General features: G+C 39.8%; 1 protein-coding gene across 1 annotated transcript; it reads right to left on the minus strand.

The window, feature by feature from the left end:
• Positions 1–3464: 3464 nt before the first annotated feature.
• On the minus strand, positions 3465–16113 carry sypb (synaptophysin b). Its single transcript, XM_073469778.1, has 6 exons — positions 16096–16113; positions 12893–12958; positions 5645–5769; positions 4156–4354; positions 3844–4035; positions 3465–3746 (listed from the first exon to the last, which is right to left on the minus strand). The coding sequence occupies exons 1-6, from the start codon at positions 16111–16113 to the stop codon at positions 3465–3467; spliced, it is 882 nt and encodes a 293-aa protein (XP_073325879.1).
• Between the last annotated feature and the right edge of the window lie 422 nt (positions 16114–16535).

Genomic DNA, 16535 nt, shown 5'->3' on the forward strand with positions numbered 1-16535 from the left:
TTGCAGCACTCACTTTGTGCTTTAAGGAAAATATAGCAGAGCTGCTGTATGTGCTGTGCAGTAACCACTACGATGGATCAAACATACTACGGTATTACTGTGTGGAGTCTAACTTTTCCTGCAGCCTTGAGCCTCAGCCTCTCGAATACGTTTAGGGATGCTTTAGGATATAAGGATGCATGCAGTAAATTCGCTTGCCTTCGGAGGGAGAGAAGAGAAGAAAGAAGGAGTGAGGATGCAGGAGAAGAATATATGGAGACATATTGTTCAGACGGCCTCGCAATAATATGTGTTTTCTATGGCGTAACCAAGGTCTTTAAAGTGTAATATACTTTATTCTCATTTACCTAAAGTTCATGTTAATGTGAATATGTACGTCACTGTGATAGAAACACCAGTTAAAAAACTATATGACTCTGTCTTACAACTTTCTGGACCACATAAAAGGCGATCAAAACAGGACGAGGTTTCATCGACAACATTTTTGCTTGATGCCTGTCACATAAACGAATAAAACAAACACACGTCGCTAAAACTGTTGTTCACTGCCCCGATTTCACAATTTTTCATACTGACAGCACACTATAGCAGTTTCTGAAAACAGCACGGCAAACATGAGACGCTACCATGATCACTAATTTTCTTAACCCTATACGATTTTTTGATTTTATATGTCGGGATCTAAAATATTTCTGTGTGTTGCAAGAGTCAGTCCTTGCTTGACAATGATATTTGATGGAAAAATATATATAAAAACATAAAGTTCAAACAACCGACTACTATCAACTATCCACTGTTGTTACTAAACATCACTCTTTCTCTGCTTACTTTTTATATATGAATAATTCTCTTCTTTTGATATTTGTCATAGCATTTCCCCAACCCCATTTCTCAAATCTTGTCTGTAATGCTGAGCAAATGAATAAAAACATGATGAGAAAATTAAAAAAAGAAGATGTTAGAAGACTCTGAGATTAATAAATTAAAAACATTTCTATGGTATGAATAATTTAAGGGAATTGTAGGGCAAAGGCTAAACTATGTGAGCTCCTAAACAGAACCAAAGTAAATGCAATTGAATAAATCTGTGCTCAACATTTGTTGTATAACAACTTATATGGAGTGCACAATTATTCAACTGTGTACATATAATCTTATATATCAGCATGTTGATATTTACACAGCACAGACAAATACATTCTCCCAAGTTAAATATTACTACAATGTTTTTTTTTTTCCATAAATGTAAGTCTTTTCCATTACAAGATTTCTCTTAAATGTTCGTCAACGAATGTTTTGGTATTTGTATTCAAGTTTTTCTCGTATAACCAAACAGACAATCCTCTGTTGTCTTCTACAGTTAAATACATCACGAGAATAAACATCATGTTACAGCAAAGACCCATTTCCCCCCCTACAACCCCCACCCCCACCCCCCCACCCCCAACACATCCTGCTCCCCAACTGGCGCTCCCCATCCCAAGCCCCACCAGTTTCTGCCCTCCAGGTCTCCCTCCCTCCGCCTGTCAACTCACAGATACACAAACAGACAAACAGAGGAGTGTGGAAATGCAGGTGGTGGTCGAGAGCCACCCTCCAAAATCACAAGGTCACCCTGGGGAGAGGAAAAAAAGAGGGAGAGAGGCGGGAGACAGAGGGGAGGAAAATGTTAAACAAACATATGATCACATGTTGAATATATATACAGAGCTCTGGCTGAACAAATATGGGATTTTAAAAAAACGCGATGATATTCACTGTTTGGTAATATGTCAGTGTTTATTGTATATGCAGAGTAAAACATTAAAGAAAACTGAAGTTTAAACTTCAAAAGTTGAAAAACTGGTTTCAATCTGATGCACTCCTCTAGAGCAGGGCAGATCAAAGAGAGGCCCATGGCCCAAAACTGGCCCACAATTAGTTTCAATTTGGACCACCAGATGTTTCAAGCAAAAATCAATTAAAAATGAAATAAAGAAATAGAACAATGTCATTTTTTATGAAGTAAAAATGGTCTCTAAATATGTAGGATCCCTAATTATTAACTATTTTTTCATAATCTTTGTGCAGGAAGTCAGTCAATTAAAGGAACCCGTACGGTGGCCCTGAAGTGCAAATCACAACGGCAAATCAGAAAACACAACAACAAATCAAAAAACACAACGGCAAATCAGAAAAAACAACGGCAAATCAAAAAACACAACAACAAATCAGAAAACACAACGGCAAATCAGAAAACACAACGGCAAATCAAAAAACACAACGGCAAATCAGAAAACACGACAGCAAATCAGAAAACACAACGGCAAATCAGAAAAAACAACGGCAAATCAAAAAACACAACAACAAATCAGAAAACACAACGGCAAATCAGAAAACACAACGGCAAATCAAAAAACACAACGGCAAATCAGAAAACACGACAGCAAATCAGAAAACACAACGGCAAATCAAAAAACACAACGGCAAATCAGAAAACACAACAACAAATCAGAAAACACAACGGCAAATCAGAAAACACAACAACAAATCAGAAAACACAGTTGGACTCCAGTGGTCTACTGGGACTGGACCATAGACTGTACACAGATTCTGATTTGCTGTTGTGTTTTCTGATTTGCTGTTGTGCTTTCTGATTTGCCGTTGTGATTTGCACTTCAGGGCGACCGTAAACCTGGGATCTTCATAACATCTTAACAATACAATACAATAGGTGTTTGCTTTTGGTCCGTGGCCCAACATAGTTTCAGTTTGGCTCTCCAAGAGAGAAAGGTTCAGGGCCCCCTGCTCTTTAATAGACATTTAATAGTCATGAAATCGTAAGCAAAATCATAAGCAACAATCGTGTATGTTGAAGAAAGCATCTTTAATTTTTTGGTTTTTTAGTTAAACACTTAAAAACTCTGTGTGGGTGTGGTTTAATCAGGTCTGATTGACATTGGGGCTGGCCTTAAAATAATAATGCGATATCTTTAAGCTATACATATATACATGATATATATTTTGATTCTTGAAATATCCTCAAAAACACTTAATAAATGCTCGAACTGGGCCACAATATCAAACATCTCAATATTTATGTCAAAATACCTCGATATAATGATATTGTCATAACACTGAAGGGACGACTGTTGGTAGAGGTATAGACTTGCACAAACCTCAGTCAGATAAAGGATCATTGAGTCAGGCAGACATAACATACTCATACTAAACAACCCCTCTGCCCCTGCGCTCGCTCTGCTGCTAAGGAATGTAGACGAGGGGAATGCATTTTGGTTGTTTTGCTAACCTGAAATTGCCTGCTGATTGTAAACCTCATAAATCACTATTTTACAAGTAACCCTTAAACTGTGCTTAAAATGAAAGATTAGCTTAAATCATTACCTCAACCTCTTCTACCCAGTCCTTATGTCCTACGTCTGTTTACACTCACCATCCTTCAGCTGTGGTTTGGCTGGACAGGCTCACATTTGATTAGAGTAGGAGGTGGGCTGCTGCTCATAGCCCTGGCTGTAACCTCCTTCCTCACTGTAGCCTCCCTGCTGGCCGTACTCTGGCTGGTACCCTCCCTGGGAGCCGGCGTAGGGATCCTGCTGACCGTAGCCTGGCTGGCCAAAGGTATCGGGGGCGGGCTGCTTTTCCTGCGATGGGACATATGTTCCAGAGAAGGCAGCCATCCAGCCGGTCTCCTTGAACACAAACCACAGGTTTCCTATCCACAGGATCAGGTTGATGAAGCCAAAAGCCTGTGGAGCAGAGAGGTGTTTAAAGATAGGTTCATGTAATTTACTGTAAGTCTTTATATGGTTCAGATTCTCCGGTCTGACGAAATCTGGGACCCACCACAGAGGTGTTGAGGCCGGAGACCTTGGGGTCGTAAACCTCACGGCAGCGATTCTCTGGTTCCTCACAGGCTGAGATGTAAGTGATGACTTTCTCCGGATCGGTGGCTGTTTTCACATCTGACAGGCCTTTAGCCCATGCACATGAGGACACCAGCCAAAAGAAGGCAAATACCGCCGTCACAACAAAGTCCTGTCGATCAAAAAAAACAACACAATCACCTTTACTACCAATAAAAACAACTAGTTATTAATTTTAACACCTGCTGTAGGACTTGAATGCCAAGAAGGTGTGAGGTATAAACAAACTCACGATCTGGGGTCCTTTGTTGTTCTCACGGTACTTCTCCAGTACGAAACAGTATGCAGAGAGGGCTGCCATCGAGTAGAGGAAGGAGAAGACAGCGATGGTGACAAAGAACTCAGCTGAGGAGGAGTAGTCCCCAACCAGGAATAGACGTTCGGGTTCCCCTGACTTGCAGGTCGGAGCATCAAAGTAAACCTGATGGAGCCTGAGGACAGCAACACAAAGAGAGAGAAATGAAAGAGTGAAAGAAAATTAAACAAAAAGGTAAATGGAGACACAATTCTCATATGTGAAACACCTTGTGATATCACTGAGGAGGTGCTGTTTCTCTTTTATTTTTTTTTTTTTTTTTTTTTTACAGTTTTCACTTATCTTTAAAGTGGCAATAGACAACTTGAACTTGTTATTCTGAAGTAAATACTGATTCCATAAGAAAATGACATCATCAGCATATAGATTGACTCCCTATAAACCTCGCTTTCACTATGCTGTTCGGCCTGCCAACAGGCTCAACCAAGGCATCTGCCTGCCATAGATGTTATTCATATGGCGGCCATTTTCCCCCAACGTCACGCTCAGGGTGGGAAACTGGGTTAATGAGGTGCTGCTGTGTTACAAGTTGCAAGTCGTGTTAACGTAGGTAATATGACAAATGTTGTCGTAATCACTCAGGAAGCAGTGAAATGATAACAATTTGTCAGATTGCCTACATTTATGACTTGCACCCCAGAAGGCAGCAGTGTGACATTTGAGCTCTCCATCCTGAAGGTGATATTAGAGGAAAATGGCCGCCATGTGAATATGGTCTATTGCTCAACCAACACAGGAAGAGATGTTGTTTTCCCTGGTAATGGTGGAATAACTGTGATAACTGTCAATAAATATCTATGATAAGTCTAAAAAGATAAAGAACCCGGCACAGGAAGTCTGTTCCCCCGTCGATATGTGTTTCCTCTGACCACCAGGATTTGAGATGGTTCAAAACTGGCATTCTTTCTAGTAGATCAGGATGTAGAAACACCTGCCTACTTATTAATACAACCGGATGTTTAACTCTGCTTTTTCATAACGCTAAGATTTGGGTTTCTAGGTCAAATTGAATTCCTGTGGTTGTTTTTTTGCTTTGTACAGTAGGGAGGCTGCTAGCGCTAGCCATGTTGCTAACGCTGTCTGTATGACAGTAATACCTCAACACTCCTCAGGGCAAAATTTTAAAAGGAGTAGTTCAAAATTTGTGGAAACCCACAGATCTATCAATTTGATATCCGTCAGTTAAATATGAAGCTACAGGTGGCCTTTTGTGAGAATCATTTTCATCCTTGTGTGTGAAAATATAATCTTTTCAAAGCTCATTACAAAACTGGATCTTACTTGTGCTATAACAAACATCAAGTGTGTATTTACAGTTTGTAAGAGCCTACACTCAAGTATTTTTTTTCATATTTGTTTCATATTTCTTCTACAGTTGTGACAGAGTGAACGACAGAATACGTACCTGAACGGATATTCAAATTCTACTTCTATGCCCAGGTCACTCTCTGACCGGTTTTTACACTCCACGCTCATCTTGAACATGCCGGAGTAACTGCCACATGTCGAGAAGGCAAAGATCGCAAAGATCTGTGGGAGAAAGTGGAAGAAAAAACACACAATGAGGATGCGACGACTCATCCAGTGACACAAAATACATAGAATAATTGTTTTCATGTCATCCTTCGTACTGTATTCAACAGTTTAGATTATGTAACTGTAAAGATCTCCAGTGTAAAACGAGTGAAAGCTGCAGACTGTGCTCTCGCTCCTCGTAGTGTCTGAAGCATACTGATGCTCCACCAGTCACGGCGGGTTGCTGAGAAATGCGCACAGAGTGCAAATCAATGCAGTGTTATCACCAGATTACACAGCAGAGGCTGCACCTGTTGCCATGGTTAACATTAACATTTATTGCTTTTCTGTGGATGATTATTTTTTTTGTATTTTGTGGTGAAACACTGATTATGCATTCATTCAGGAGCGCACACCTCAGTCTTGTTCTGCAGCTCCTGCTTACAGCCTGGTATAATGGCACAAACAGACATGCGTGGAGATAATCTCACGCTCTCACACACACAGATTAGACAAATGAGACTATTTTTACCACACCCTCCCTACGCTGCGGGCCAGATCCGATTGGATGGAAATCCAACTATTAATCTGACGGAGGTGCTCCACCATCTGTCACCAAATACTCTAATACAAGCTCCTGCAAAGCCAGTCACAACACACACACACACAAACGTGAGCTCATATGCACATACTCACTCACAAACACACACACACACAAAGGCACGTCACTTTCTTCTTAACTCTAGTACTGTCTAGTGGCTGCAGGCATCAACACACCAAACTATTTAGAGTAATCTTTTAGCTAACGGCTCGTTTGTTGGATTTACACACACACACCTGCTGCCGAAAGCGAGCCTCATTGTGATCGCTTTACTCATCCTCCTCTGTTCTTTGTGGGCTTTTTCTTCTGTCCTCTTCTAACAATTCAAACACCCCTCCTCCTGTTGTTAACACGTTTTATTAACCACGCAAATGACTGTAGATGTGGTGACTGTGGCAGCATTATTGTGTGGGACTGCTGAGAAACAACACATTTTATTATACATTTTAAGCAATTAGTAGAGCTTTAGAGTTAAAAAACTAAAATACAAAAAGGTTTTTACATTATTGTCACGATGTCACTTGGAGCTTTGGATGCTGATGTCACAAATCTCATTATGTAATATTTGTGGCTTCATTGCAATTTTGTGCCTGCATGTATGAACTGAGTAACGTCCATTTGATGTTATTATTTAATGTCAGTACAGTCTGTTTTGTCAACCTTTAGAAGAATATAGGCTGATCATCGTTGTTAAGTTTGTGTACTTTAACTTAAACTTAACGCTGAGGTTGTAGGACTTTCATTGGTTTTGCAGGTTCATCATAAACCAAATGGTGGTGCTAGATTTTGTTGCAGGATCACTAAAGCTATTAATATTCAACTGGACAGGGACATTAAAGTGTTTACCAGATTTCATAACAACCCAACAGTTAGCATAGGTAACAATTCATAAACAATTAAGCAACTCTAAAGGTTCATAAACATCAGTTTCAACTTCATAATGGCCATCCAAATTATGCTTATAAATAAACTACACAGTATTTATTAACCATTTACAAAGTATTATGAACATCAGTTGCAACTTTACAATAAACAATTGCTTGTGTTTCTAAAGTTCCTAAATCGATTATGCATTATATTAGGTGAATTAAATATTTCAACAAGAAATAAGACAAATATATTTTGTAAGATTTTGAGTTTTTGCAGTGAGTTGTTGAGACATTTCCCTCAAAACTACGAATGTCAACCTCACTGTGGCGCTAGAGGAAAAATCGGAATCACCAAAGACATTAGGATTCATCTCCTGCGAGCTATGAACAAAATCTTGTGCCAGTGCAACTAATTATTATTATTATTAAGTTAGATAGTTCATTCTGGATCAACGTGGTAGACCAAGAAGACCAGATAAATGGATCTAAATAGTAGGCTGCATACCACAGCTAAGAGCTGTACTTTTATGGTGATAAATGAGTGGAAGGAGTGATAAAGGAGGAGGAGGAGGAGGAGGAGAGGGCCAGCCAGACTGAGAGGAGAAATGGTGGCACACGAGTGTTAGGTGCCATGGTAACACTATTGGCAGCATGACACAGTGAGGAGGCAGAGGCTGGTCTCTACCCTCCTGGTATGCTGGATGGTTGTCAGCTCTTCTGTGCTGAGAAGATACACAATCTGACACAATCAGACACAACCAATTTGCCTGCTACTGCTTTTCTCTCACTGTGTGTCTGTCTGATCCACGCATCAATAAAACTAACTGTAGAGCCTGAGCATGTATGGATTTTTGAAGCAGATACTGATATTGATATCTGTAAGGTAGAAAAATCCGGATATAATATAACAGGCAACATTGTCATTTGTAGTATTTCACTTTTGAAGGATTTGTTTTTTAACAGCTGAAAAATTTACTTCGCTCTCTGGTGAGAAAACTACGTAACATAAATACTTTTTTTAAATTATCTTTGGCATTTTAGTGAGCTGACATTTACGCCAATACATACATACCGTACATGTGCAATAAACTGATATTGTCTGATATATAAGCCTGTATTTATGTTGTTCTAGTCAATATTCTGTTATGATATTCAATACTAAATTTGACTATTTTATGTCAAGAATATTAAATTATTTCCAGGTTCAAATTAGAGATAGACTGATTACTGGCCAGGCAGATTATCAGAGCCGATATTCAGCAATTTTCTGATTATCAGGGTTTTTTGTGTCTGATTGCGATTAAAAATGCTATACTTTAGCTCTGATGCATCATTCTTTCACTATCTGATTGGTTACACACAGTGATGAAATGTAACAAAGTAAATTTACTCAAGTTATGTACTGACGCACATTTTTGAGATACTTTATTTGAATATTTTCATTTTCTCCTACTTTATACCTCCACTCCACTACAATTTGCAGGCAAATATTGTACTGATTGAACTATAGTTACTAGTTACTTTTCAGATTACATACTGCATTTAAATACAATTATTTATTGGCAATCTGATTAAAAAATAAACAAGCAAAAAAATCAACAACAAAATCACACTCTGATCATCAGAAAAATGCTGAATATTGGATTGGATTAATCATCCAGATGGGTAATCGGTCGACTTATAGCATTAAATATATCTACACACACACTTCTCAGTTTTTCGAAAATGGCGGCACTAAGATTTTTATTTTTACTACAAATATATATCGATATCTGTTTCCTTGATTACTAATAACTGATATAGTTATAGGCCCTAAAGAAAACATATCAAATCCCTAGCTCAAATGCAACTAATAGCAGGGTTAGCAGCTCCTGACATGCCAACATACACTATATTTTCTGCACAGTGCAAAAATAAACACGAGCTGTGTAAGCCGTCACCAGAGGCCCTGGAGTAACGACCACAGAGAGCGCCTGAACAGCAGAAGCCCCTGAGCTACAACAAAATCAACAGCCTTTATTACACATCAGGGACTCAACCAAAGTGAATAAGGCTCTTACTTCATGTTCTCACAAAACAGCCTTTTTATGTTTGCTGCGAATGAGTCAGCAAGCGAAATTTGAATGCAAATCAAAATCAACATAGCGGTGCAATCCTGAAGCAGGAGAGGCAGGAGGAGGCTGTTCTCTGTGGAGCTCCACATCAGCTTTATTTGGGAACTCAATGTCTTACAACATCCATCAAATCTAGGCTTTGTCAGCACTATTCCCCAGAGAGAGAGAGAGAGAGAGAGAGAGAGAGAGAGAGAGGGAGGGTGGGGCGGGGAGGTGGGCTAACACTACATGAGTCACACATACAGAACGCTGTTTAAATCTCACACACGGAGCAAAACCAGTGCTCAGACGCTTTCGCAAGTCGTTTTCATCATTTCAGAAGATTTTTTTTTTTTTTTAAATCACGAGCTCACACATCCTCAGCCCACATACTGATTCATTTCACTTCTCTCTGGTCTCAAATATGAATATTAACACAAATGCTGCTTTGTATTTTCCATGAAAGCACATAACTGGCCACAACAAAGAGCCAAAAAAGGTTTGATTCTACTAAACAGAAGCATCTTTGTCCTCGCTGCCTGTTTCCACTGGCTCCTCTCTACCCTCCTAACAGCATCGTGTTGCTGGTTGTGCATGCCCATATTAATCCAGAAAAAGCAGCAGCTCCAGCAGCTCCACCTCTAGTCTGACGCTGAGGAACGCAGGCTCTCTGACAGATGATTCATGGGCCCTGGCCTCCTGAGCGGAGCTCCTGATTGGTGGTTGTGCTTGCCGTGACCCAGGGAGGCAGTGATGAGGTGCTGGCACACTCACACAGCTCCAGGGAAGGACTACAGAGTCATGCAGTACACTCATTCCTCTGGCTGCTCTCTGGCATATCTGCAGAGCCCATTACAGTGTGGGACTCTGTCAGAGATGCTTTGGCATGCACGTTCTCCTCTGGGGCGTGTGAAGTGTGGTCTCGTACTGAGGATTAGGGGTGTAGCTAAGAGTTAATGGTCCCATGAGCAGGAAGGGCAACCCCTCCTCAATCCTACCCTCCCAAAATGTATACATAATTATATTGCATGCATATATTTATTGATCAATTATCACAAATATAGAGCAACTAACATTTATTTAATTTGCCAATTATTTTTTTGATTAATATATGTATTATTTGTCAGAAAATGTCAGAAAACTGTGACAAAAGCCCATCATGAGCCCAAGGTGACCTCCTCAGATAGCTTGTTTAGTTGTAGCATTAGCCAGAAAGCCAAAGATATTCAGTTTACTATCTTATATGACAAAGACAAAAGCACAAAATCCTCACATTTGAGAAACAGAATGAAACATTTGGGGAATTTTGCTTGAAAAGAGACTAAAACGTTACAGTTTTTCAGTCAATGAATCGACTAATCGCTGCAGCTCTATAAATCCTCTCAGCCACTACATTGATAATGCTAACTGACTGCCGTTACCAGAACCAGTTCATAACATCACATAAGACACATGTTAAAGAGGCCCTCACTAAGCTGCGGGGCCTGCATGGGTAATTAGTACCACTATTCCCAACACTGTGGTGCCCCAGCTGCAGAGAGGCACCACTCACCCTGCAGCTTCTTCAGTGTGAGCAGGCTGCTGCTGCTGATAGAGGACAAACAGTGTGGATCATAAAACATTATGAGAGATCTGAGAACAATATCCTAAATGTGTAATCTTCTAAAAATGGCTACGATCATCCTTAGGGAGAGATCAACAAAACCCCTTTGGGCTACAATATGTCAGAATATAGTGAAAATGTTGACCACTGTTTATTGATGTTTATTGATTATTGATTGTTGTTTATTTTGCTTAGTAAAATAGTTGCCATGGTTGCTAAATGATGCATTTGATTTAATTTAATTTCATATTTATTTAGACAAATAATACTCTTTTACCCCCAATTGTGGGCTTCATTCTGAGGCACACCGGTGCAACCAATGAAAATGTTTGGCGCATGTGCAACTAAAACAGTTGCACCCTGGAGTCCTGAATTCTTCATGTAGAGCGTGCAGACGGACTTTAGAAATTAAATTTCCTTCTATGATCCTCATCATTTGATCTTAATATTGTATAACCTTTGCAGATTACTTTGTAATAGTCAATTTCTGGCTTTAGACATGACTATTTTTGTTTTCAAATGAACTAAATCTTAAAATGTTACTACACGTGACTTGAAAAACTGTCTGCTGGTATATTGTAGTGCATACACCTTATTTATAAGACATAATGCTCTTTTCTGTAATATATACAAAGGTTAGTATTTGTCATATACGCATGGCGCCACACCTAGTGCAGTGACCAACTCATGGAAGAATGAGCGAACAGTAAATAATATGAAGAGAAGCAAAATCTAAACTGTCCTTTTTTACACAATTGTTTCACCCCAAAAAATTCAATCTACTCATTTTTTGCAAGGTAATATATCTCATGTAGGCCCTGTTAATGATAGTCGTACCCAAAAAATAAACAAAAAAAAGAGCCTCTCTCCTTACTGTGCAGAAATGTTACAATCCCTGAGCAGTAAGTCAATTTATGCTGCTCTTTTCATACACGAACTAACACCTGAATAGTTTTCTGGCTCCATCATCTGGTGGAGCAGACTGAGCACATGAAACAGAGATGGAGAATCGACCACACATGCATGCATGCAGAGGTCGTGTCCTCTGAGAAGGATTTGACAAATTGTCATTATATCCCTCAGTGGACTGACACAATGCTACTACGAGTATGACGTAACACATCCTGCTGGTGTCTCCTGCTCAGGCCTGCTGGGACAGTTTCCCCATCAGGATGCAAGAAACTCAATATCATCCTCATTATTGAATATATTTAAGAGAGGAATTACAAGACTGCAAGTGGAGTTATTGTTATATTTATGGAGACATCTTGTGGGAGAGGGTTCAACTGTGAACACATCCATTGTAAAGCCCTGTACAGCTTTATGACCTCTGTGTGACAGAAGGTCACAAATCTGTCAGTAAGAGACATGAAGACATTATTTATAGCAAGTGGTAAAAGCTCCAAGTGTTTTAAACACAGGGTTGGGAGGGTTACTTTAAAAATATATTCAGATACAGTTACTAATTATGTGTTAAAAAATGAAGTTGGTAAACTAATCCAAGTATCACAATATTAAAGTAATGTAATAGGATTACTTTCTGTTACTTTTGGATTACATCAATACCAAACATGCAAACAAAGACAAGAGAAAATACATATCAATAAGAGTACTTTTATTTATTCCCTTACAGAATACACAATTGTGTATTTGGCCAGATGGATGTTGTGTGACACTCGTGAAGTGCTGCATGGTTACATCATTCTTTTTGTAAAAATGTAATCCCGTTGGTAATCCCCCTTTTGTTAAGTAAATGTATCTGTGATCTAATTTCATCGTTTTTTTCTGTAACTTTAACAGAATCCAGTTACTTTTTTTTGTATCCTAATTCTATAATCCCGTTACATGTACTCTGTTACTCCCCAAGCCTGTTTATAGGTAATAATTGTATTCTTTTTTAAAAATTAAAATAGAAAATAGTCACACATTATTTGTTGCACTCACAAATAAATAGAAAAAACAGGAGACTCACCCATTGTAGAATTTTGATAAATCCCAGAGGTTGTTTGATTATGGTGAACTGCCCTTGGGCCACCAACTGCCAGAACAGAAAAAGCAGAAATTAGTTTTCTTTTTTAACATTTTCACACCGACTCTTCCTGTGAAAACAGCCTGTCTCAGCAGACCAGCCATGATGGTGATATGATGCTGCTGATTAAACACATAAACCTAATTACCTCAGCCTCATAGCCCACAGGCCTGGCCTACTGCTGGCACCTGCAGGTGTTTGTTACACGGTGGTGAATATCTGCCAGTGAATATAGTGACTCAACTGTCACAGCTGGCGTCTTTGTGGGCCTACGAGATGCTACAACTAATGCACAGTCATTTTGATATTGACTTCAAACGCTATGACGTGTGTGCATGTGTGTGTTAGAGCCCGATATTAAAGACTGATATTGGCCTATCTGAAATATATTGGTATCAGAGTATATGTTGTCCAGTGTTTTCGGTGCAATATCAGGTGCAGTATTCTACTGGTATGTGTAGCATTTATTCATACTGTTAACTACTGTCAACAGCTACATACTGTAGTATCAATCAATATTATCAACACTGTGGTTATAGTGTAGTACTAGGCACCTATCTTACATCTTTTTTTCTTGTAGCATTTCTATATATGAATGTAAGTTAGAGCCCGATCGATACTTGAATTTAGGGGCCGATGCTGATATTAGAAAGTAACAAATTCTAATATTGATATATCGGCCGATATACACACATTTTTTGCAATGATGCCTCAAATGTGGTTTTCAAGCACTTGTGACAGAGATATGCAGCGGAGGCAGGATATATTATAGCTCAACAATAAACTTTATTGTTTAAAATAACACCAAAGCACCAAAACTTACTGAACTCACCAGGAAATTAATGGTTAAAAGTTATCCCAAGCATCTTTGCCCTTCTGCATTATCATCTATAATGTCATTCGGCCAATATATAAGCAGATACTGATATATCTGTGAGAGGGAATTATCGGCCAATAATATCAGCCAACTGATATATTGGTTTTTACAGTTATTTTATGTTAATTTACTTGTATATTAAATTGTTACTTTCCTGTCTATTTATACTTCATTTAAATCTCTCTACAGTGTGACATTTCCATTCTAGAGAGAGCTACTGTAATGTAGTAATTTCCACTTGGAAATCAATGAAGTATTTCTGATTCTGAAACCTTTCTTTTCAGAGATTATAATGCAGGAAAATATGCTTTGGGTCATTTTCAATTATTAAATTCCAAGTGAAGTTGATTGTTTCAGTCATTTTTTAGACGATAAAATGTATTGTTAATCTGTAAAAATATCCTGCCTCCATTACATATTTTTGTCCCAACTGTTAGATAACCACAAATAAGGGATCACTGCAAAAAATGTATGTATATCGGCCAATATATCAACATTGGAATTTTATTACTTTCTTATATATCGATATCGCAATTATTCATCCAATAATATCGGTATTGGCTAGGCTAGGACCGATCAATATATTATTGAATATTGAGATATCTGCCATCATATGCAATATTTTTCACAATATCGAATATCAAACAGCTGTTACTGCATCTTCAGGCTTTTATTTTGAAAAGAAAATGCACACGGCGCTGTTGTGGTAGGGGAGGCAACGCGCTCATTACGTAATATTATTTTGTTATTCATAAGTGTTAAAAGAGTAAAGTTGCTAACAGAGTATCGACCTCCAAGTTTTTATTCATACTATTAATCAACATATAATACAAATAAAATACTATAATTATGATAAAATCGTCTATCGCGATATTTGGGCAGGACAATATCAGGATTTAAAATTTTGGGTATCGTTCAAACCTAGTATCAGCTCCAAAAATGTGGTATCGGTCGGGCTCTAACCTGTGTGTTCTTGTACAGCTATCTTTGTGAGAACCACTTTGAATTTCAGACCTGAGGACATTTTTGTAAAATGAGGACGTTTTTTGGCCCGTCCTCCAACTCGAACAGAGCGTTAAAGGTCCGTTCGAGGCTTAAGACTTGGTTTCATGGTTAAGGTTAGAATTAGGTTTGGACGGGGGTTAGGGTTGGGACCGGGGCTAGACACTCGTGCAATATGTCAGGGTCCTCACAAGGATAGAAGTACAAGCATGCGTGTGAGCGTGTGTTTGTGTGTGTGTGTGTGTGTGTGAGGAGCTCCTTCCAGCACCACAATTAGACAAAGCTGATTAACTGGCTGTTTTTCTCCGCTGCACACTTCACGCCAGTCTTTTGATTCATCCGTGAGGAAAATCTCGCGCAGTCTGAGTAATTGACGAGGCGAAGGGAGGAAGCATTTGTGCGCAGGTGAATGCGACACACCGCAAAGAAGGCGGTGTGTCCCTGCTTGCATCAATAAATGGCCGCACTGGAATAAGCAGCAGCAGCAGCAGCAGCAGTGATGGCTTTTCTCTCTCAGGCTCATTGTTTCTCCTCCACATTGCCAACGCTTTGGATGCCCAACACCCATGTTAAACAGATGACGCATGAACTGAAATCACGTTTCATCGCACCCTGACAGCCTGATGTCCGCTCATTTGTCTGGAAAAGTCTTATTGGCTTTATCACAAACCACAGCTATGTGTGAGATGAGCCGATCGTGGCCACAGAGATGCAGGAGCCCGTCCTCTGTGTCGGGGCCTACTGCGGCTATCGGAAACCACCGAGGGCCTTGGAAATTAATCAGATTCCCGTTTGTTATCTTAGCAACAGCAGGCTAATTGAAACGTGAGAGGTCTAAATCAATTAGCAGAATCCCCGGAGATAATAGGCTGCGTCCTCTCTCTTTGCTTTTGCTAAATGTCATTGCTGCAGCAATCTGTGGACACCCTACACAGATTTCGGGCTGTCAGCGGGCCGCTCCGTCACATCGACTGCAGCATCACTCGTGGAAAATCGTCCAATTACACCTCGCCCCATCGTGCCTTTACACCGCTGCATTTTCTTTCTTTCTGTTTTTTTTTTTTTTTTACAGATGAATGCATGATTTACAATTTCGACTCCAATGCATCGAAAGCAGCCGCATTATAAGCATAAGGTCGGCGGAAATGTGAGGGAAAAAAATCTATATTTGCGCGCACGATGAAGCAAATCAAGCAAGATTTAATATTTACACCCGCAGCCTAACAAAACATTCATGAAATAGATGATTTTCCCCCCAAAGCCTTACCTGGTTTACAACATCCATCTTGGCCGCTTACTCGCTGATAAGAGGATCAGAGGGGCGGAGGGGGAGGAGGCGTCTCATCCGGAACAGCCCAGGGGAGGAAGACGCACAAGGAGGAAGAGCTGGCACTGCGTCACGGGCAGGGCGAGGACGCGCGAAACGTCGTGACGTCAGCCGAGCCATTGGACGTGGAGTAAAGACGAGCCGAGCCGTCTGTCCAATCGCGGCGCAGCTTTATTCTGAGGAGGCTGAGAGCCGCCCGCGGGGTTATAATGCAGAGAGGAGCGCATGGAGACTGTTCACGCTTTAGTAGACAGGAGGAGTGATGTAGAGGGGAAGTAAAAAGGTCGCTGACGGTGCTGCTGGTCATTAACAGGCAGCACGATTGTATTTTTAGATGAATATGTTCTCCCTTTTTAGTAGATCTCAACATAACACGTTGG

Source organism: Pagrus major, chromosome 7 (genome assembly GCF_040436345.1).
Source record: "Pagrus major chromosome 7, Pma_NU_1.0".
Taxonomy (NCBI): Eukaryota; Metazoa; Chordata; class Actinopteri; order Spariformes; family Sparidae; genus Pagrus; species Pagrus major.